General features: G+C 55.1%; 1 protein-coding gene across 7 annotated transcripts in view; it reads right to left on the minus strand.

Annotated features, from left to right (window-relative positions):
- COL22A1 (collagen type XXII alpha 1 chain) overlaps positions 1 to 21431 on the minus strand; it is a 260852-nt gene that overhangs the window by 96901 nt on the left and 142520 nt on the right. For 5 of the 7 annotated variants that reach the window (XM_072774624.1, XM_072774625.1, XM_072774623.1 and 2 more), the window contains 9 exons: positions 19152 to 19205; positions 18440 to 18493; positions 16086 to 16139; positions 14607 to 14660; positions 10337 to 10381; positions 10093 to 10155; positions 9629 to 9682; positions 5987 to 6028; positions 2936 to 2968 (listed from right to left, as the gene is read on the minus strand). In XM_072774624.1, coding sequence (XP_072630725.1) covers positions 2936 to 2968; positions 5987 to 6028; positions 9629 to 9682; positions 10093 to 10155; positions 10337 to 10381; positions 14607 to 14660; positions 16086 to 16139; positions 18440 to 18493; positions 19152 to 19205 — 453 coding nt within the window. The remainder of the gene's footprint in view (positions 1 to 2935; positions 2969 to 5986; positions 6029 to 9628; positions 9683 to 10092; positions 10156 to 10336; positions 10382 to 14606; positions 14661 to 16085; positions 16140 to 18439; positions 18494 to 19151; positions 19206 to 21431) is intronic. The other 2 variants (XM_072774626.1, XM_072774627.1) reach the window with 2 other exon arrangements.

Here is a 21431-nt window from a genome sequence, read left to right on the forward strand (position 1 = left end):
GACTTTCCAGGCAGCATCCTCCTCCTCCCCAGACTCGTCCCACAGCAGTTTCACTGTTATTTGCACCCTTCGGGTTTGCCTCCCACCCCCCTCCAGCTCCGAGGCCTGCAAGCTGGCGAATAACTAACGATGGAAGGAATGTTGAGGGAAAGACTTTTCTCAGACCCTGAGCCTCTCCCCTTCCTTGCCTTGATGGAGAATCTGGGGAGGGACCTTCACTGGAGGGACCTGACAGCCTGGGGGCTGAACCCTACAATCGTGATGGCCAGAATGGGGTGTCTAACTTTTGCTAAAGAAGAGATGGGCCCCAGGCAGGACAAGAGGTGCCACGTTGGGGGCTGAGTAACAGCTGAAGCCTGCACATTGGAAGGGCCGACCGTGGCTCCATCTCAAGGAGTGGGACCTAGAGCTGTGTGAGCACGCCATGGGCTGCTCAGGGGGACACCAGGCTCCCCTGGAAGCATCCTGAAGGCAAACTCTAACAGGAGAGTTAGGGACCCCGGGGCAGGAAGTGCTAAACGTCCAGTGGTGGGAGAAGAGGGCAGACAGGCCGCTCTCTGTCCCCAGGCACAGGCACATTCTGCAGACCTTGCCCCAGAGTTTCCCGCCCGCCCTCCTCTCCCAGCTGGACCCCCCACTTGGCATCTGCACGGCCCTGGCTGCTATTCTCTGCCTGCATCGTGTGTGTGGCATGGAACCTGCGCGGCCTTCCCCAGGGAGCCGTGGCCAGCGTTCACGGAGATCGCTTTTGCAAAGGGCTCCATGGCACCCACACGGGTGTGACTTCACCCCTCCTTCCAGAGGCTCCATCGCAAGCTAGCCCAGAGCACACCCCGGCTCCGTTCGCCAGGGACAGCAGCGCCTCTCTCCTAGCACGTTCTCCTTCTAGAACACTTCCCATGGTGGGGACTGTCCAAGCTCTTTGATCTTCCAGTCACTGGAAGTCACAGGGTTATCTCGGGTGAAGCACTAGAAAGATGCTGGGGGAAGGGGCTGTTGGTGGCAGGAAGCCCGGCTCAGGACTCAGGAGTTGGTCAGCCAGGCCAGCAGAGGGACCCCCGGGGGCTCATGGGCAAGGTGCTCCCGCCATTTCCAGTCCGGGGCTGGCAGTCTGTCTGTTGGGAGGCAGAGCCTTCACTCCAGGAGCACACGGATGAGCGCATGCTCATTGATTGATGATCAATAATATTGATTGCATGGGTATGACTGGCTTCTCTTCCTGACTGCCCCCGTGACGTCAGTCACATCAACACCCTCTCTGGGCTCAGTGTCACCCTGGTGAACTCGGCCACTGCTTGGCATCCTGGAGATTCCTCTGCAGGCTGCCCCGGATCCTTCCCTAGCGGCTGCTTGTGCACCACCTGCTGGCTCCCAGCGACAAAGACCCTCTTGAGTTCTTCGCTGCAATTTCCCCAGCCCGAGGCTACCTGGCCCTCCTTCCTCCATACCTGCACACACCACCTGGAGGCCTCCCCAGGGTGCAGGCCCCAGCCAGGCCCAGCACACTCCTCCAACCCCAGGCGGAGGGAGGTAGGCTTTTCCTCCCAGCTCTCCTCCTCCTCCTTCTCTGTTCCCTTCCTTAATTATGTCGTGAACCCTGCTACCTGCCCCATGAGCAGGGACTCCAAGGAGCACGCCTCCGGAGAGCAGGGAGGATGTCAAACAACACTCTTCAAAACCATCAATAAAAATACAGTTACCATGGTGATGAGGCCAGTCCAGAGAGATTCATGCAATAATCCACAATGCATATTTTTTTCTTTTTTTTTTTCCTTTTTCCCTCATAGACACAATTTTCTCACATTGCACCTGAAGTGGCTTCCTAGTTTTCAGAAATCTCAGACGCTGCAGAGAGCATCACCAAGGGAAGACAAAGGGGAAGCCTGGCAGGCCCCAGCTTCCCATCATGAGTCGTCTGGCCAGAATGCCTTGGAAATCATCTTTAAGCCAGAGCCCCCTAAATCTGTCCTTTCCCACAGGCAACTCCCGAGTACTTCTGAAGTCCACACCACCCGGTGATGCCCCGTCCACCCCTCCTCCTCTCCCTTTCACCTCCGGAGCAGCTCAAAGTGTTTCTCCTTCCACCAGGATCTCAGCCCCTGGCTCCAGCCCTCTGCTCCCCATCTTTCCCGTCAAACACAGGATTAGCCGCAGCTTCTGAAGTCTATCAACGTAACACTGAGCTTGGGGAGAAAGCAACTCTGACACATGGGCATCTACAGGCTCTAAGCTGCTGGGTGGCCCCGAGCAGCAGGCCAAGTCCCATAACAGGAGAACACTGTCCTGAGAGCAGAGGGGCAAGCAAGCTTGTGCCTCTGGCCTCAGTGATGCGGAGAGCAAGAGGAGAGCCTGGGAATGCTTCCCCGAGCGCCTTTCCAAACAGAGAAGAAGCTTCCTAGTCATTGCAGTGAAGGTGAGCCTCCTTGTTTGTTAAGGGGTCAATATTCAGGAGAGGCCCCGAGTGCTCCTTCTACTGGCACCCTCACTCCTCCCGAAGTTGGCTGGGACCCCACTGTCCTCTCTCAGAACGGCCTTTCTTAGGCCTGGGTGCCCCCATGCGCTTCAGTATCCGCATCTGTCCCCATCACCACGACCCACATCCTCAGTAATGCTTCTCGGGATCCTTCAGTCTGCAGCCACTTTACACAGCTCTGGTCTCCTCGAGACCACCAGCTCTTTGTTCAGAACCTCACCCAAAGAGAGGGCCACCCTTATCCTCAGAGCAGGTGACCTCCAGGCCACTGGACTGTCGCAGGCCTGACACTGGAGCCAGGTCCTTGCAGGTGGGCCCGTCCCCACTCCCCAACCCCAGCTGCCAGAACTAATCTAGAAGTTCAACGGCCCTATGTGCTGGGGGCAAGTCACCACCAGAGAGTGCAGGCATCGCAGGCCTGGCTGAGGGGCACCTGAGCCAGGAGGGGCCGCAGCTACTTACTGGCATTCTTGGGTGCGGTGTGAACAGGGATGTCTGAAAAGAAAACCACAGAAATGAGAAAAGGATGACTCGATTGTAACAACTGGCCTCTAAGAAATGGACCAAGTGGGAGATGGAGCCCCAGGGCTTCCTGGAGTGATGGTCAGCATTGACAGGCATCAACACCAACTTCTCTCCAGTCCCGGAGCGGTGGGTGAGGCAGGGCAGCAAAGCATGGTGGGCAGTTGGGGGACCCTGGAGTCACACCCCTGCCTAAAACCATGTGGCCACCTGTCAGTTTCTATTCTTCCATCGATAAAGTGGGGGCAGAAACCTCCCCTGCCCAGAGTCCCATGGCTGAAATGGAGAGTCCGTGCAAGTAATCAGAGGCTGGGACCTCGGGCCCTCCCCCAGAATCCACCTCTACCAGCATCTGCTGGCCATGATGCACGAGAGGAAGAAACCAGGGGAGACACGCTCTGGGCACGGGGAGCCAACTTATGCAAAACTCTTTATCCCCGCACCCAGAGACACAGGGGCTGGCCGGCATGGCCCTCTGGCTCCACCCTGTGTCCATGCTGCTGTCAGCACCTTGCAGGTCTCATGACATCTCTGGCCACATGGCGTTTGCACCTGCTACTCCTCCAGCTGGGAACATGCTCTTATCCTTCCTTTACCTGGCTGATGGCAGCCCATCCTTCAGGCCTTTTGTTAATGTCCTGTCTTCAAAACCCCCTTCCCCTCAACTATAAATTACGTCCCTTTGTTACTCTCCCTGAGTGCACCCTGTTCTTCACTGGCATTTACTATAACCTGTCATATGTGTATCAGGGCCACCAGGTGACTTGAGTTTGCCTCTCTGCCTGGGCTGGAAAGCTCCAGGGTTTCCAAACCCTGTCAGCACCTGGCTCACAGCAGGTGCTCAAACAATAAGCAAACAGGGTAAAGGGCATCATAGATTCTAGTCCAAACACCCAATGAAGTCAAGGGGGCACCTGGGTGGCTGAGTCGGTGAAGCATCTGCCTTCGGCTCAGGTCATGATCTTGAGGGCCTGGGATTGAGCCCCATGTCGGGCTCCTTGCTCAGCAGAGAGTCTGCTTCTCCCTCTCCCTCTGCCCCCCACTTCCCTGTTCATGCTCGCTCTGTCTCTCTCAAGTAAATAAATAAAATCCTAAAAAAATAATCACACAATGAAGTCAAAATAGAAGGGCAAAAGCTTTTTCAAATCCATCTTGTCTTCCATGTCCCCAAATACTAGTAATTCCTTCTCCAGAAGAAATCACTATTTTTCAGTTTAGCAAATTTTTCTATGTATTTCCACATAATTATGAATGTATAGAAGTGCATGATTTTGCACAAGAGTTATACAAATATCAACAGCCACCACATGATTATTAGTTCTTGTTTACATGTTTAAACCACATATTCCTCACAATAACCAAGGGGTAGATCATGTTTTCCCTGCATCATGAATAAGAAAATTAGAAGCAGAGAGGTGAAAGCTTAACAAAGCTCCCACCAGTAGTAAGTAAGTGTGGGGTAGGAACGTGCCCCACCGGGGTGGCCCTGGAGGTCACGCTGGTTTCTCTAGGCAGCTTTCTTGAGTATCAGCAGTATCTTTTCAAGGCCACGTATATTGTGTATATATACATGAGTGTGTGCATATGCTTGTGTGTGTATTTTATAGAATAGGATTCCACGATATGGATATTCTGTGGTGCACTTAATTCTATGCTTTGGTCATATAAGTGGCCAGTAACATTTCATTATAAGCAAAACTACAATGCGCATTCTTGTGCATGCTTTTTCAACTACACACAATGCAAATATTTCCCTGAGATAGATGCCTGGAAACGAAATTTCTAAGCTAACAAGTACATACTTTATGATATGTGAATACTGAGCAACTTCTCAATTCGATGCTACCAATTTGCCCTCCTACTAAATAATACATTTCCCTGCATGCTTGCCAACATTAGACGTTTTCATTATTACACCAAGTTTTATATGACCGGTTCCAAATCTAAATTTGATTCTGAGATTCTTCTGACATCCTTATGGAATGGCTGAGTCTCGTTTTGACAGGTGTGTATGTGGGGAGGAGATTGAGCTGTAGAAGAATGATTTAACATACATAAAAACCACAGCAGAGATTCTTTGTCACACTATAAACGGGATTTCTGGGTGTTCAGGCTCTCATCTCTCTGTCTCTATTTTCTTAGGCAGTTCCCTGCTCAGGGAACTGAATGATCCATACTTGCCCAACCATGGCCAGCACTGAAGCCACGTTCAATGTCCCTGAAACCAACTGATCAGAGCACAGAATATAATGGCTGGGAAGAAATATTAAAATGGAAAAAAAAAAGCATCCAAAATAGCCTCCCCTATTTATATAGAATTTATTTTTATTATTTATTTTTTAAGAATTTATTTTTAATTTAGTGTTTATTATGTATCAGAAACTGGACTATGAACTTTGCATTATTTCATTTAATTTTCACTAGGAATGTACAAGACAGCTGGGTATAATATCTTTTCTTAATAAATGAGAAGATGGGGTCTTTGAAATTAAACAATGTACCTAAGACCATAGTGCTGGTAGATGGCAGAGCAGGGACTCAGGAACTCAAACTCACTTTTTTCAAGCTCTGAAGCCCAAGGCCTTACTCACTACTCATCACCAAGCACAATGCCTGCCCTCATGCCTGCACAGGGTGGAAGCATGAGTTGTGGTTATAGATCCATTTTGCCGTCTTGCTCTGGACAAAGTCTATTCCTATTTCTTGTGTCTGGACCTCAGTTTCCTCATATGTTAATGGGTGGGTACATACTGTGTCTAGCCAATGTTCTGATAAATAGCCACTATGCTTGCTGCATAAAATAAATCAATAAACACAAGGTGCTTTTTACAGAAGCTTAAGTATTTCTGGATCACAAGACCTAAGAATAGGCTTGCCTAGTGGCCATCTCCACTGGAAAGATGTTTATAACTAAGTGGTTTGGGAGGAAGGGAGGCACCCAATGCCTGAGGGATTCAAAGAAGGATGAGGAGGAGAAGCGGAGTAACTTACAGTGCCAGGTAATCCAGGGGGGCCTGCGGGACCAGCTTCACCCTGGATGAAAATAAATCAATGAATGAATGAATGAATGAATGACCATTAATTCTCCTGCCAACATTGTTTATCCTGGGACAGCTCTCCCCAGATGACAGAACCACCTGCCCAGCATCTACCTTGACAGAGAGATAGATTCCAAATTATTAACTATTTCAGTTGTAGGAAACCTTATGCTTTGAGAATTAGCTATGCTAACATGGGTGGCCATAGATCACTTATATCACTCCATGCTATCCCACCGTGAATACGGAAATCAAGTGATCCATGATCTATCTGCTCGTTGATGACACTTAGTGCCATCACGGCCCGTGAAGCAGCAAACATCCCTGCTCTGTGCCCTTGGGCATAAAGACAGGAGCTCCCTTACAGACTCCACGGGCCCCAGCCCAGCCTGCGTGGAGGGGACGGGCCCTTCCCAGGGGACTGGGAGGGGACAAATCTACATTCCTGTAAACAACACAGGTCTGGGATTTAACTTCAATCTTCCATTTTATACATTCTTTGACCTCGTTGTGCTTGTCTACGTCTTCACAAAATAATGATGGCAGTACCGACAGCTCACAGCATCATAGAGGGACTGACTGAATATCTTCAGCAGGGCCCCAAGGAGGAGGACATGGTTCTACATTTGACCCCAGGCAAGGGGGCCATTAGTCTACCCATGCACAAGAAACCTCAGGGAGCAGACACGGTCCCCAAAGCCGTCCTTCCAGGTGGGCCATGTGACGCCAGGACATGGGTGTCTGTGTCCACACATGTTCTGAGTGGCCCAGGGTGAGGTCCAGGGCAGGCCTTCCATGCATTGTTAGTAAACCAATGAATGAAACTGGCTTAGAAAGAGACAAGGCCACTCTCAGTAAGCAATAATTATATGATAAAATAGCTATATTGTTTCTATTGTTATACAGTATTTAATTCCAGTTACTGAGTTATGTTTTTTTTTAAGATTTTATTTATTGATTGATGAGAGACAGAGAGAGAGAGAGGCAGAGACACAGGCAGAGGGAGAAGCAGGCTCCCTGCAGGGAGCCCAATGTGGGACTCGATCCCGGGACTCTGAGATCACGCCCTGAGCTGAAGGCAGACGCTCAACTGCTGAGCCACCCAGGTGTCCCAACTGAGTTATGTTTTTATATGTATTGACTCATTGAATCTCCAGAGAAGTGCCTACAAGGCAGACACTGTGGCATTCCCATTTCCGAGATGAGGACACCGACACCTAATGCTCATTTGCCTGCTCAAAGTCACAGCCAGCATGTGGCTGAGCCTGGTTCTCAGAATCCAAGCAGCAATGCCTTCACTAAAGTTCTAGAATTTTTTCCAGAAAGAAAAACACTTTCTCAGTGTTATTTGTACTACCCGATTTTACCCAATTATCCGCCTGACACTGACATCGTCGTGTTCCAGAACCAAGCTCATTTAAACCAGTTTACTCCACATTAAAAAGTCCAAATAATCAGAGTTGAGTGTTTCCTGGCAATAAAGGAAAATTTCAACTTTCAACTTAAGTGTCTGGGCTCAGCTCCTGGGCAACTAGGGAAGCTATCCCTTCACTTTTTTTAAAAAAAGATTTTATTTATTTATTCATGAGAGACAGAGAGAGAGAGGCAGAGACACAGGCAGAGGGAGAAGCAGGCTCCATGCAGGGAGCCCGATGCAGGATTCAATCCCAGGACCCCAGGATCATGCCCTGAGCCAAAATCAGAGGCTCAACCGCTGAGCCGCCCAGGTGTCCCTATACTTTTACATTTACCAACGTCAAAATGACTCAGCAAAACTTAAAAGCATGGACTCTATTTCTGCCCTAGCACACATTGTATGTCGGCCTTGTTGAAAAAATAAATAAATAACTAAAAGGGAACACTCCAAACATAAAAAAAAAAAAAAAAAAATCACAAAACCTCCCTGGTTCCCATAAGATTGAAGTCTTACAGCCTTGCATATACTAAAAACACAAGATAAAGTCTGTAACTTTCTGGACTGCCCTTCATCACAATGATCATATATATGTAAAAGGCATATAGAGAACCCTGCCCCGAATGTTTCTTCCCGGAGCACTCTCCTCTTTGTGGAGACTGTGCGTCAGGGCAGCTGTCTTAACTTGGGCTCAAATGAAACTCTTTTCCTTTCTCTTTACAATTTTTAAAGGTCTGTACATTTGGTGTTGACACAAGCCAAGCCAAGGTATGGAGGTGTATTAAAGAGCGGAGGACAGGGGAACAGACACGTCTCCAATCCAGGGGGTCTAAACATTGCCTTCTGGGAAGAGCCGCCCCCCCTCCCTGGCGCTGTAGGGTGAAGAAGGGACAGCAGGTGGGGCGGAGAAGACCCCCAATGACCCCCTGCACGGCTGCAGAAGGACCCATGAGTTCTAGAGTTCGCCACCCGACGGGCCCAGATCCCAGCATCTCGGGAAAACATGAAGCCCCGGCAGCCTTGCTGAGGGAGGAGATGATCGTTCCCACTTTCCAAGATGCCACTGGACTAAAAGGGTCAGAGCCGGTGGCGAGGAGGATGGGCCTCGAACGCAGAGGCGGGGAAGTACAAGACACAGTCAGAAGGGGACGATGTTGCTTTAATGTCCTATTTTGGATTTTTGACCAGAATGATCTATTATTACATATTTCTCTGGAGGAAAGAACGGCAGGCCCGGTTCCCTGGAAGCTTGGATGTGATTCGGCCGGAGGCCTTGCAGTTCTATCAAAGCAATAAAAGGGGCTTTACGGTCTGGCGGAGTCCTCTGCATCCTGGAAATGAGTTTCTCAAATGAAAATTGTAATTCCAAAAAAGCCACCAGAGCAGCAAGCCTGGGCCCTTCCCATTTCTGGGCCTCCGTGTCTAGATAGCGGGTCTGTGCAGAGTAAAGCCCTCCTCAGCCTCCAGCCCAAGAGAGAAGAAAGTGGGAGCCCCTCCTGGACCCCAGAGACAATGAGGAGGGGTAGGGGGACTGAGAAAGGGGAGACTGGAGGGGAAGGCAGTGCAAACATGGGGAGACAGGGGCGGGGGGAGCATCGTGCAGGTGACAGGTGATGGGGAGAGCCAGGCCTCCTGGGGGCGCCGTCATTGCTCAGGTGCCCACGGGCCAGGCCGGCCTCAGGCACTGCCCTGCTGGGAGCCAGGACCCTGATGCGACCCACTGCTGGGGTTCCGATCTTAATGCAATATGCTCCTGAGAAAGCAATGTGGCTTTTCTGTGCCTCAGTTTCCTTAGCTATGAAGTGGGGATGCTGCTGGTAACAGGACCCCTCTCAGGGTCACCCTGAGGATCGCCAGAGTCGCCGCAGGAGCAGTGCATCTGGCGGTCCCGGCACAGACTGCGAGTCTCACTCCACCACACGAGACCTGCGTCCCGCTTCCCAGCAGCCCCACGGAGGAAGGATCAGTGAACCCATCTCCCAGCCAGCGAGCCAAGGCAGAGGGAGGTCGGACAAGGTGCCCAGAGCCACCGGGCGGGCAGAAGCGGATTAGAATCTAGGCCCCAGCTCAGGCTCGGAGCCCGGGGCCCTCCCCACCGCACGGCAGGCGAGGCACATGCACACGGAAGGGCGCTTGGCCAATTCAGGCAGCGACGGCCAGGCGGCCAGCAGCAGCTCGTACCTTTTCACCTGGGTCACCTTTCACTCCCGGGAGGCCCAGCCCACCTTTCTCTCCCTGCGGCGAAAGAGGAAATTAGAACGCGCCACAACGCAACACCCGCCTTTTTCACGTACGAGCAAGTGGACCTTGGCTAAAAAATCCCTTTCTTCTCTCGACCTGGGCTGTCTTATTGGTAAACGTCAAGGTGAAACGCAGCTGCGTGGGCCACTGTCAGTGACCGTGAGGCACCCGATCCCCGTTGGGCCCCCGACATGACCCCCCACCCTGTTGCCCTCTGAAGATGCTGCACACTCTGCAGACTTCTCTCTCAGCTGGCAGGCCAGAGGGCCTGAGCCCCTTCCTCTCCTTGACTTTGAACCTGGGGAAATACTCCTGAGCCCCAGGTAACACCACCCCATTGGCCCAGGGGCTGGACCCCAGAGGGGGCTGCTTTGCGAGGCCACAGGTGCGGCGCTGCCACTTACCTGCTCTCCTTTCTCTCCCCTCACGCCTGGGAATCCGGGAGCCCCTGGGAGCCCCGCTGCTCCCTGCGAAAACAACACAGCACCGCTGTCTGCTGGGCTCTCGGGGAGGTGAGGGGCCTCTCCTGTGGGCCGGGCCGGGCCCCAGACCTGTGCTCTCCCCCTCCTGCCCCCCAGCCCCCTGAGATCTCCAGCGAATGAATGAATGAATGAATGAATGAATGAACGAAAATATGAACAAACAGACCTTCTCTCCAGGTCGGCCTGCCAGGCCCTGCTCCCCAACTTCACCCTGGAGACAGAATAACAGACACCCCATTATTTTCCGCTCACATTTGCGGCGATGGCTGTCATTCCCCCGGCCCCACACATTCACAGCACCTGCGGGCCGCAATTCTGGATTCTGGGGCATGAGCGTCGCATAGGGTCACAGCCCGCGCTCTACGCAGCTGACTCTATGCGGCAGCTCGGGCTACAGAAACCCTAAGCCTTTGGCATTTCCAAAGGGAGGGGGCTCCACACTCTTGCACATCCTTTCTCAGTTGCCCCCCAAAGAAACATCTGCTGGAACCGTGCTGACCCATGTCACACCGCTGAATCCATCCATCCTGAACCTACAAGCGTACAAAGCGCAATAGCAACGGGCCAAAGCTGTGACTCCGAGGTCCATCCCGCTCCGAGCCGTTAGCACACGTGGCAGGGGAGCCCGGGCCCCAGGCTGGGCCCGGTGATGAAGGAGCAACCACTGAGGAGCATGCCCGGGCTGACCGCTGTCCCGCAGTTGCTGTTCAGACTTTTTGGAAAACGCAGGCAGCCCCCGGGTTAGAGGCGGGTGAGAGCTTTAGTTTTCCTGTCCCGAGGTGTGCTACAGGAAGGGCAGGTCTTGGGGGGAAATTCTGGTCAATGTCCAAACGCAAACCCCGAATACATGCTGGTTCTAGAGGATTGGATGAAGTTTTGCCCTCAGCCTTTCGGTTCCTGGGTAGCATTTTGGGGTCGTGTTGAAGCGGGAGACTTCTACGGGCCTTGTCTGCTGGCCCCAGGACATCAGGCTGCTGTGTTAACCAGTCCCTGCAGACCACTGATGCGAATTTGTGTGTGTGGTGGTGGAGAGGGGTCGGTGGGGGGGGGGGGGGGAAGGACCATACTTTCTAACCAATGACATGGCTCGAAAACCACTGACTTCTTGAACGCCGACCTCTAACACCCATCGTGCTACTTAGGAGCACGGCCGTGTGTTTAGGAGCACGTCGTGTAGCTCTCCGTGAGGACTATGGTCTTCTGGCAAGTGAACGGCCCCCCGAATGAATGAACGAGCAAGTTCACGCGTGCACGTCGTGATTGCCCCCGCAGCCACGCCAGACTCCGCTGCTGGTGACGGCCAGCATGACCACCACTTCTCAGAGGCGAAGGGGAGGAGGGAAGAAAAGAAAAAGAAAAGAAAGGATCCCGATGCACTGTTTAGCTTTGGGCGCTGCGGCTCTGGTGCCACCAGGGGCACTGGCCCATCCAGAAACGTCCTCCACGCACTCTGATTCCCCGTGAAGTCCCAGTCTTAACAATTAGTAAAAACTGCTCTACGTGGAGTCACGCAAATACGTGCCACTCCAACTGTCGCCTTACATCTGCTGGGATGCTAACCCCTTCGCCGCGGGGATTGCTTCTCTCGTGCTGAGAAAGCCACTGCGCGTCCGGGTGTGGTCAGAAGGCATTTTGATGAGCTTTGGAAGTGCCTCCTGAGTTCGCGCCACGAGCCCCTACATCAGAGGCCCCGGGGGCCGGGGGGCTGGGCGGCGTCTTGAATTCCCGATCTGTGCGCCCTGCAAGCCAGCTCCCTTCCCTGATGGACCCCTAAACCTGCTGTCCACGACTTAGCTGTAATCCTGGAAGATTTTTTATCTTTAGCTGGCATTTTGTAAAAAATACAAAAACAAAAACAAAAACAAAAAAACAAAAAACAAACAAACAAAAAAACAGGCGTAAGGCCCCAGGCCAGATGGTTTTGGAGGCTGCTGAGTATGTTGTGAAGGTATAACTGCAAAAATTCCTAGTTTTGAACTTCCTGGAGACATGTTCCAAATGTATCGCACTAGGAATCGGACAAAAACGACACGTGTGGGCTGGATCTTCGGGCCTTCAGAGGTCACCAGAGATACAAAGCACGTCGCAGACGTTGAGGCCACAGAAATCTCCAAGGGCACCTGTGAGGTCATCCCAACACTTCCTGTGATCTGCAACGGCCTCCTGCAGGCCCGTGCACGCGCCAGAGCCAGGCTCCGAAGACCACCGGACACGAGGTCGGAACTCACTTGTGCAAGCCCAGGAGGACGTGGGCTCCACTTTACAAATTGGAGAAGATGCAACTGTGAGGTGTGGTCCCCACGATACCATCTACTGGGTCATCAGCCAACCTGTGCCAGCCCAACAAGTCCTTTCCAGAAAATGATGGAATTTCAACCAAACACCGAACGGTGGCCTGGGTGCTTTTAAGACCACGAGCTTCACCCCCCTAAACGCACCCACACCCAGGCGTGCGTGGAGGTGGCACAATAAATTACTCATTATTATATTTCAGTGACTGAGGATCATCAAAGTGCTTTTTAAATGCATATGATGCTTCTTAAAACAGGAAGGACCACAGTCCTGTAGGTGGCAATGGGACAACCGTCTGTGTACTCATGGGGCTCAGGGGCTGGGCCTCAGGGATCTGGAACCCAGACAACAGGGGGCTTCTCGGGGGACCCGGGAGGTTCTTGCCACACGGGATCCACCTGGGGGTGCGCGACACATTGTCGTCTTCTGAAGAATGCCCGCTGTGTGGAAGGCGAGGCAACACCAGGGCGCCTGCGGCTGCACCCCCTGCACCTTCGCCGCCCACAGGTGATCGGGTCCTGCCTTCCCGGGGCCAGGGGTGAGGCCAGGCCCTTCCCGGCTCCTGCTGGGCTGGGTCGGACCCACCGGCCACATGGCAAACTGGCCCTGGGAACCTGCTGGACAGGGCCCCGGGGGGGCGGGCCAGGCAATCACACGGGCCAGGGTGCAGCACCTGTCAGCCCACGCTCTCCCTGCCCCCGCACGTGCTCCCCGCACACACCTCTCACACGTACCCCACACGCTCCCCATATACGTACCCCACATGCTCCCCACACGCTCCCCACAAAGACTCCCCACATGCACTCCCCACACACCCCACGTACACACACCCCACACACGCACCCTATGTACACACACCCCACACATGCACCCCACATACACATACCCCACACACACCGCACGTACACCCCCCACACCCCATGTACATGCACACACCCCATATGCACTCCACATAGACACACCCCACACACCCCATGTACACACACACTGCACATGCACCCCATGTACACACACCTCACCCGCACCCCACATAACACCTCACACACACACCCCATGTATACACACACACACCCCACAAACACACTCCACATACACATACCTCACACACGCACCCCACATATAAACACCCCCCCACACACACCCTATGTACACATACACCAGACACCCTACCCCTATACCCCCACACACACTGACACATACACACGTGCACCCGCCCACAACACACCAGACGCACCCCACATACACATACTGACATAGACATAGACCACATGTGTACACCACACACATACACACATACAACATACACTCACCTCCCCCGACACACTGACACACGCTGTACACCAAACACACCCCACACCCCATATACACATACCAACACACACCACAGACATACACACCACACATGCATCCCACATACAGACACCAACACACACCACAGACGCACACCACACACATACACACACACTGCACACCCCACATATACAAACCGACACACACCACAGACAGACACACACACACCAGATACACACAGGGCGCCACACACACGGTCCTGCCCTCTCTCCCGTATTCACTGCATTCTGAGCTCAGGCCACATCTGAGATTTGAACCCCGGGCCTCAAGACAGAGGAGACCTTGCCGCCCACGACGTGGGCCTCCGAGGGGACAAGCCATCCAAACCTGGCACCGGGGGTCCCCACACCCACAGGAGGCGCCCTGTCCAAACACAACGGGGACTGGCCTCTGCCTCTCCCACAGCCCTCAGCACCTGCTGCAAGCGCAGGGGGGCCGGACGCCCCGGGCTGCACCCGCCAGCAGCGGGGCCAGGTGCTAGGGAGCACCGGAGGGACCCTGGGGGGCGGGTACAGACCCCCAGACACAGAGCGGAGTCCCTCTCGCTGACCGCTGCGGGACAAGCTCCCCTCGAGGCCGTGTTCCCCATCTACAGGCTTCCCGAGGACCCCTTGGCCCCGCTCCCTGTGTCCCGGGCCTGCCGTGACCATTCCCAGCCCGCGCGGCAGTCGCAGGCGCCCCCACCCCTGCAGACGGGCCCCAGCTCACCCACCGTGCTCCCACCATTGACTGCGGTTCCCACAACCACAAACACACCAGTGGGCAGAACCTGGGGCGGAGGGGGGGGTCCATACCCTAAGGCCGGGTTTTCCAGGCAGACCGTCTTCTCCTCTGTCTCCTGGCTGGCCCTGCAAGGGGTGCACACGGAGGTTGGCGGAGGGCATGGGGCCTGGGGGTCACGGTCAGCCCCAGCCAAGGCGCTGCCCCCGCGAGGCCACGGCGGCCAAACCACCTCTCAGGTTCCATACGCCATGGCTCTGCTTTTGTTTTATTTCCCAAACATACAACTGAGTAGACGAGAGGAGGCATGAGCAATTTGGAGACTTTGAAATACTAGGTTCGCCCTCTCGTCTTCTTGTGAAAGATGGGGAGAAAGAGGGGAGTGGTCACATAAACCCCCTTAAAATGAAATTAAATCCACACTTATTCTGTGTTTGGTCATGAAAAAGTTGCATTTCTGGGTTATTTGTTGAAGAGGATGATGGGTGCTCTCAAGAAGCCGACCGCTGCCCCACACCCTGAGCGAACGTGTTTGGAAGGAAAGAAGCACGTTCGCTGGTGGAAATATTTACTGGGCCGACTCGCGGCTGTTCGTGTGCCGTGTGGGAACCGGGAATTTGCTTCTCAGTTTTATGATACTTAACCTCTGACTCTTTTCTTAATGATCCTACCATAATGAGCCTCACAAGAATATTTTTAGAATTAGAGTCTCCTATGTCCTGAGCATCCCAAAGTTGCTACTTCTGGCCAACACGTGCGTATTTCTAACAGGTTCGTTTTAAAGTGTGAGGCTTCCAAATCCTTCTCCAGGCACCTTCGCAGAAATAAAGGACTTGCCCATGTCTGACCGGGTGAATGCCAACATTCCCAAGCCCTGATCCCGAGCCCTGGTCCCCAGCCCTGATCCCCAGCCCTGACCTCCAGCCCTGGTCCCCAGCTCTGATCCCGACCCCTGGTCCCGAGCCCTGATCCCGACCCCTGGTCCCCAGCCCTGATCCTGAGCCCTGATCCCCAACCCTGCTCCCCACACCTGATCCCCAGACCTGATCCCCAAGCTCTGGTCCCCAGCTCTGGTCTCCAGCCCTGGTTCCTAGCCCTGATCCCGATCCCTGGTCCTGAGCCCTGGTCCCCAGCCCTGATCCCTGGTCCCCAACCCTGACCTCCAGCCCTGGTCCCCAGCTCTGATCCCGACCCCTGGCCCCGAGCCCTGATCCCGAGCCCTGATTCCGACCCCTGGTCCCCAGCCCTGGTCCCCAGCCCTGGTCCCCAGCCCTAGTCCCCAGCCCTGGTCCCCAAACCCTGGTCCCAACCCCTGGTCCCGAGCCCTGGTCCCCAGCCCTGATCCCCAGCCCTGATCCCGAGCCCTGATCTCTAGCCCTGGTCCCTAGCCCTGCTCCCCACCCCTGATCCCCAGACCTGATCCCCAAGCCCTGATCCCCAGCCCTGATCCTGAGCCCTAGCAATCAGCATATGTTAATATTCACCAACAATCCAACATCTCTTTCCTTCTGCATTTTGGGTCCCAAACTCCTGTCGCCCCTGTGAACACCAACCTTGGGTCCCGGCAGGCCTGGTGCTCCATCCTGCCCATCCTTTCCAGGTGTGCCCTGGTCAAGAGGGAGAAAACAAGGCACAATGAGAAGCATGTTTAGGGAGCAATGAGAGGTGTATTTAGGGTGCATTGCACTGAGGGGCTTCTAGCCAGGAGCTGGCTTTGTAGCCAGCAGCCTGGCCGTCCCGCCTCTGAGGGGGGGCGTTGTCTCGCCAGCGTGCCGGTCTCGGTGGGACCAGGCTGTCCCCACACACTGCCTTATGAGGGAGATGGCCCTCACCCTCTGGCCAGGGCCTGGTGTCCCGTGCGGACATGTGCTGTTGGCAAGAGGAGGCAGGACCCAGACAGTGAGCTGAACCCGCTCAGGTCCCTCTCTCCCTGTCTTCTGCTTCCCACCTTGTTTCCTGCTCCCTGCAAAACCTCCGCCCACATTTCCTCCCTTCCCAGCGTCCTGGTTGGAATTCATCAAGTCCGCCTTTTATTTCTAAGCACGACACTGAGGGGCTCCATGTCCTAACTCCCTACAAGTGGCCTCCTCCTCCTCCGCCAGCCCCTTCTGACCAGACCACGATAGGTGGTGTCGCAGGCAAGGGGACAGAGGCTCAGAAAGGCCGAGGCATGTACTCCAGACTCCGTGGTGGGTAATGGGGCCCCACAGGGTTTAAACCCAGGCCTCCCGGCTCCACCTTCCGCTGCTCCAGATGTATTTGCTCTGCTTTTTCTCTGACCCTTAAGTGACCTAACAGGTGCACCCTCCCCCCCACGACAGCTAGGAGGGAAATCCCTTCCCTGCAACATATGTTACTGTGGCAGCTGTAAGTGCTATTCCAAGTTATTACTATTTTAGTAAAACCTGGTAATTTTTCTGCCAAGAGGTCCCCTGACACCCAATTCATGACTCCTATTCCCTGGAGTCTCCAGCCTGGGCTGGTGGCCTATTGGGAGGACAGCCCCATCTTCCTGGAGCAGGGGTCCCAGGAGGGAACCCCTAAAAGGGCAGGGGGAGGCATGCTTCTGGGGGTAAGGGCACTCGGGTCCATGAAGCATGATCTCACTGGAGAGCAAACGCAAAAGCCGGAGGCAGTGCTTCCAACTGTCAGGGGCCATGACGTCCCTGTCTGCGCCACGGCGGCCTTCTTTCCACTGCTTTTTCCTCTTCCCCCGACTCTCTCCCGTGTCCTGAATGTTCACACCAGCATGCGTGCTTGTTGACGAACCCCTTACATCACATGTGATTGTTAATAGGTTTGAACTTTCCTGCGACACCGTCACATGAATACACCCTTTGTGGGTGATGCTGTGGGTGGCAGGGCACGCGTGAGTGTTCGCGGGGCACACTGCAGGTAACTTTGGGTTCGTGAGTACTTGCTGGTGCTGCTGCAATGGAGCAGGTGGTCAGCTTTGGATGAGGTCGCCCTAGAGTGTGCATCACACCCCTGAGTGGACGTCCCACAGCCTTCGGTATTCAGCAGAGCTGAGAATGCTGGCATTCTAGCCATGAATGCTGGCATTCTAGCCACCTGTCCTGGGTGGGGGTGGGGGTCCATTTACAGCCACCAGTGGATCTGCCAAAGCTCCAACGACAAGGAGGCACTGCTGCTGGGCGCTACACGGTCTGATTTACCTCTTTCACCTCTTCTGTGCCGTCTGGATCCCCCTCCTCACCCAGTGGCCCATGGGAGAGAAAGCCAGCCATCAGGAAATCCATCCAGGGGCACAAGGCCTCCCTGGGTGTCATGCACAGGTCGATGAGGATGATGCAGCCCTGTGGTGTCACAAGCCACCCCCACCACTGGGCCCTGAAGAGTGCAGGGCCAGAACTAGGACACCCCAGCTTTAACAGCACACACGTTACGTGCGTGGAGACACAAAGGTCACTGAGTCCCATCGTCAGGACTTAAAAGGCAGAAGGTCCCCGGGTCCCCAGGATCTACTGAGTTCGGGAGTGAGGAAATGCAAACAGGCCCAGAACAGGAAGACTTCGCCACCTCGGTTACTTCCGTGACCCTCTGCACGTGTCCCACAGGGACAGGAAGCCACGCTTTAAGCAGCAAGGGCTTCTGAACTTGCCTCTTCAAAGAGACCAGAGGTGGTGGCCTGCGGAGAGGATGCCCCGATCTGCACCCTGGCTGGGGACCCATGGGGGAGCCGTGCCGGGAGACTGAGGACGCGGAAGGAACCACAGGAGGAAGGGGTTGGGCTGGGCGCCGGGGCCTTGGTGCCCACTGGCAGGGGAGCAAAGGGAATGGAGAGAGGCCGGCAGCCCCGGTGGCTGGCTGGGAGGGCCCAGCCACCCCCGACGTGGACCAATGGAGGACGGATAAGAGTGAGTGGGGGACGCTCCGGGGCACTCACCGTCGGCCCGGGGTGCCCGGGTTTTCCCGGGAAGCCGATCTCTCCAGGTAAACCCTGAGAAGGGAATCACAGGGAGCAACCGTTAGTCTGGCTTCTTTGGAGCATCAGGGCCTTTCTCCCAACGCCTTGCCTGGCACGTCCCAGGCCTCTGTGATGAGGATGCTGGGGCGGGGGGTGGGATACACCTCAGGGCACCGGAGCATGCTTAGTGTGCGGCACTGTGAGACGCGGAGTTGTCACACCGTGTCCGGTCTGCAGTCCCCACTGCGCAGGCTCCCACCTGGTGGGATGGGCCGAAGGGCCACCCCTGCTGGTGGCTAGGTCCCCTCCCCCTCCGCTCACAGGAGAACTTCCCCAGCTACAGGACATGTGGGCAGGGGGCAGGATGTCAACCAGTGTCTACCCCGGCCCTCTGGCGGCCCCGGCGCCAAACCACAAACTAGTTACGGGCATCCCCAGACTAACGTTCCTCCTCCGACGTGTCTGTCTCGAGAAGCAGCCAACCCACATGCTACATGAGCTCAAGAGATATTTCTGGTCTAATCTAGGGCCTGAAAGCTCAGAGGCTAGGGGGCAGCTACAGGAGGAGTCCTCCTCGCTCATGAAGGAGAAGGACAAACAGATGGCCGTACACGGAGACATTCCCGGTCCCCGGGGGCCATGAGACCCTCACCTAAGGGACCTTGCACAAGAAAAGCAGAGCCAGTCTTACCGGGGGTCCTCCGGGTCCGGGGGGGCCTGGGATGCCAGGCGGTCCTGGTGGGCCCTGCAAAGGAAGAGCATGGCATGGGTTACGATTGTGCGTGGAGCAGTTTCCTGGTGACAATATCTTTTGAGAGAGGAGGAGGGAAGGTGTCACAGAGACCAGGTGAGCCTTCATCTCCGTGATGCTTTATTTTCAAATAAACAAAAAAAGCAAAAAGCAAGAAAAAAAAAACAAGTAAAATTTGCAAGCTGTTGACACCTGTCATATTGAGGTGATGATTCTATAACTGTTAGGTCATCTCTTCTGTCTGTTCAAAATACTTGAGCATTTAAAGTAAATACATACGTATTTATGTGCATAAGGCTGCACGTTTACACACACACATGCACACACGGTGGGTTAAGCTGTTAACAAAGACCTTGCAGGACAGTGGCTGCTGGGGGTGAATGACATGGGTCTCCTGCCCCAGCCGCCCTCCCCACCCCCCCCCCCCCGATTCCCTAGGTCTGGGGTGGGGCCGCCAGCTGGTAGTCCTGAGAGCTCTCAGGACGATTCTCCGGAGCCCAGTCTTGACATCCACCCTGCAGCCCCGGTCGTCATGCCCTACACCGATCCCAGGGGCACCTCCACGTCCAGGAACCGACGCAGGCCCCACAAGCAGGACAGAACCCGAGCCGGAGCTCCCGCCTGCGGGGCAGCCCCGTCCGACTGAGGGTGCAGGCGAGGCGACAGGGGCACCAGGGCAGGTCGTCCTGTCACACACCCCAAGTTCTGAGCCTCGGGCAGCTGTGCAGGCCCAGGACCACGGAGAGGGACTGGAGCCCAGAATGGACCAAAGTATTTACAGGTTCACGACAGCCCCTGCCCAGCCTGGGACCCACTCACTTCACAAGGTGCAGCTCTGCTCCACGGATGAGGAATTGTTGGGACGCACTGTTGGGCGGATGACCTGCTTGCCGGCGGCACCGTGCACCCATCCAGGTCCATCCCCACCTCCCCCCTCTGCGCCCTCACCCTGTTCTCAGAGAGGAGCTCTGGTTTTGTTTGCTCGGGTCTTCTTCCTGCAGGAAGGTGCCCCCTCCCAGCCCCCTTCTCCACGCCTCCACCTCTGACACGGTCTCCCGTTCCCTCACTTGCTCCTCCACGCTCAAGGCCAGTGTCACCGTGGTCGTCTGACTCCCCTGCCCTCTGAGGCGGAGGCCCCTCTTGTTCCCTCTGCATGTCTCACAGACCCGAACCCAGGGCTTGGCCTACAGCAGGTGCTCCATATATGTTTGAGGACTTCAACTGAATTTAAGGGGCGCTAAGGAGAGGGCCCTGCGTCCAGGGAGAAAGCTGCCACGTCGCCACTAGAGGGGGATCAATACTAACAAGTGACAAAGGCGGCTGCTCCCCTGGACCATTGCCCTGTCTCCCGCTGGGGGCACACGCGAGTCAGCGATGGGCGCAGAGGGAATTTCTGATGGCATCTGCACCTCGCTGTCCCTGTAGCAGCTGTCTTTGGAGGTAGCAGCTACTTTTGTTGGGAGAGGTGTGCTTGAGGCAGGCGCAGCTGAGGGGCCCGGTAGCCCGGGACAGGGGGCCGGGCAGGGGTCCTCCCTGCTGCATGCGGGTCTGGGACGAGCACTGAGAAGGTTCGTGGCCTCACCCCTACCGCCCAGCAAGAGCCCTGCAGGTGACACTCCCAGGACCCCCTCGGAAGGCACATTCCAGGTGACCTGCTCATACTCCAATGTGACCCTTGGGGTCTCATCCACCCCCCTGTCCACAGGGCTTCTCTGAGCCCCTCCTCTGCTAGCAATCTGGACACATCAGCCTTCTTTCAGGATGATGATGCGCTTCCAGGATGGTGATGAACCCTGGAGTGCTTCATGCGCTTTCAAGCAGATTGCTGCAGGAAGCAGGCCTCCTGGCTAGCTTGCTCCTCCGACGGACCCTGTTTCCCCTTCCTCCTTTGCCTCTTGCAAACCCCCTGCAGGACGCTGTGGCCTCACAGCATGCCAGAGTAAGCGGATCACTAGTGGTCACCTACTGGAAATTAGGCCTGCTTGTCTGATGATAATGAAGAGAGACCCAGAGAGGGTAAGCGCCCCCCCACCCCGAGGCCACAAAGCCATCATCTCCAGAGGATCCCTGATAGGCCGGCTGCTGCAGAGACACCCAGAAAACTTGTCATAAGTACAGTATCCGGGGCCCCTTGTTTGCCTCCGGGATAAGCCCAAGGGGTCAGTGACTTTGGAAACACTCCTCCCCACCCCCCAGGAATCCTGAAGCGCTGTCTGGTCT

This window comes from Canis lupus, chromosome 14 (assembly GCF_048164855.1).
Source record: "Canis lupus baileyi chromosome 14, mCanLup2.hap1, whole genome shotgun sequence".
NCBI classification, from domain to species: Eukaryota; Metazoa; Chordata; class Mammalia; order Carnivora; family Canidae; genus Canis; species Canis lupus.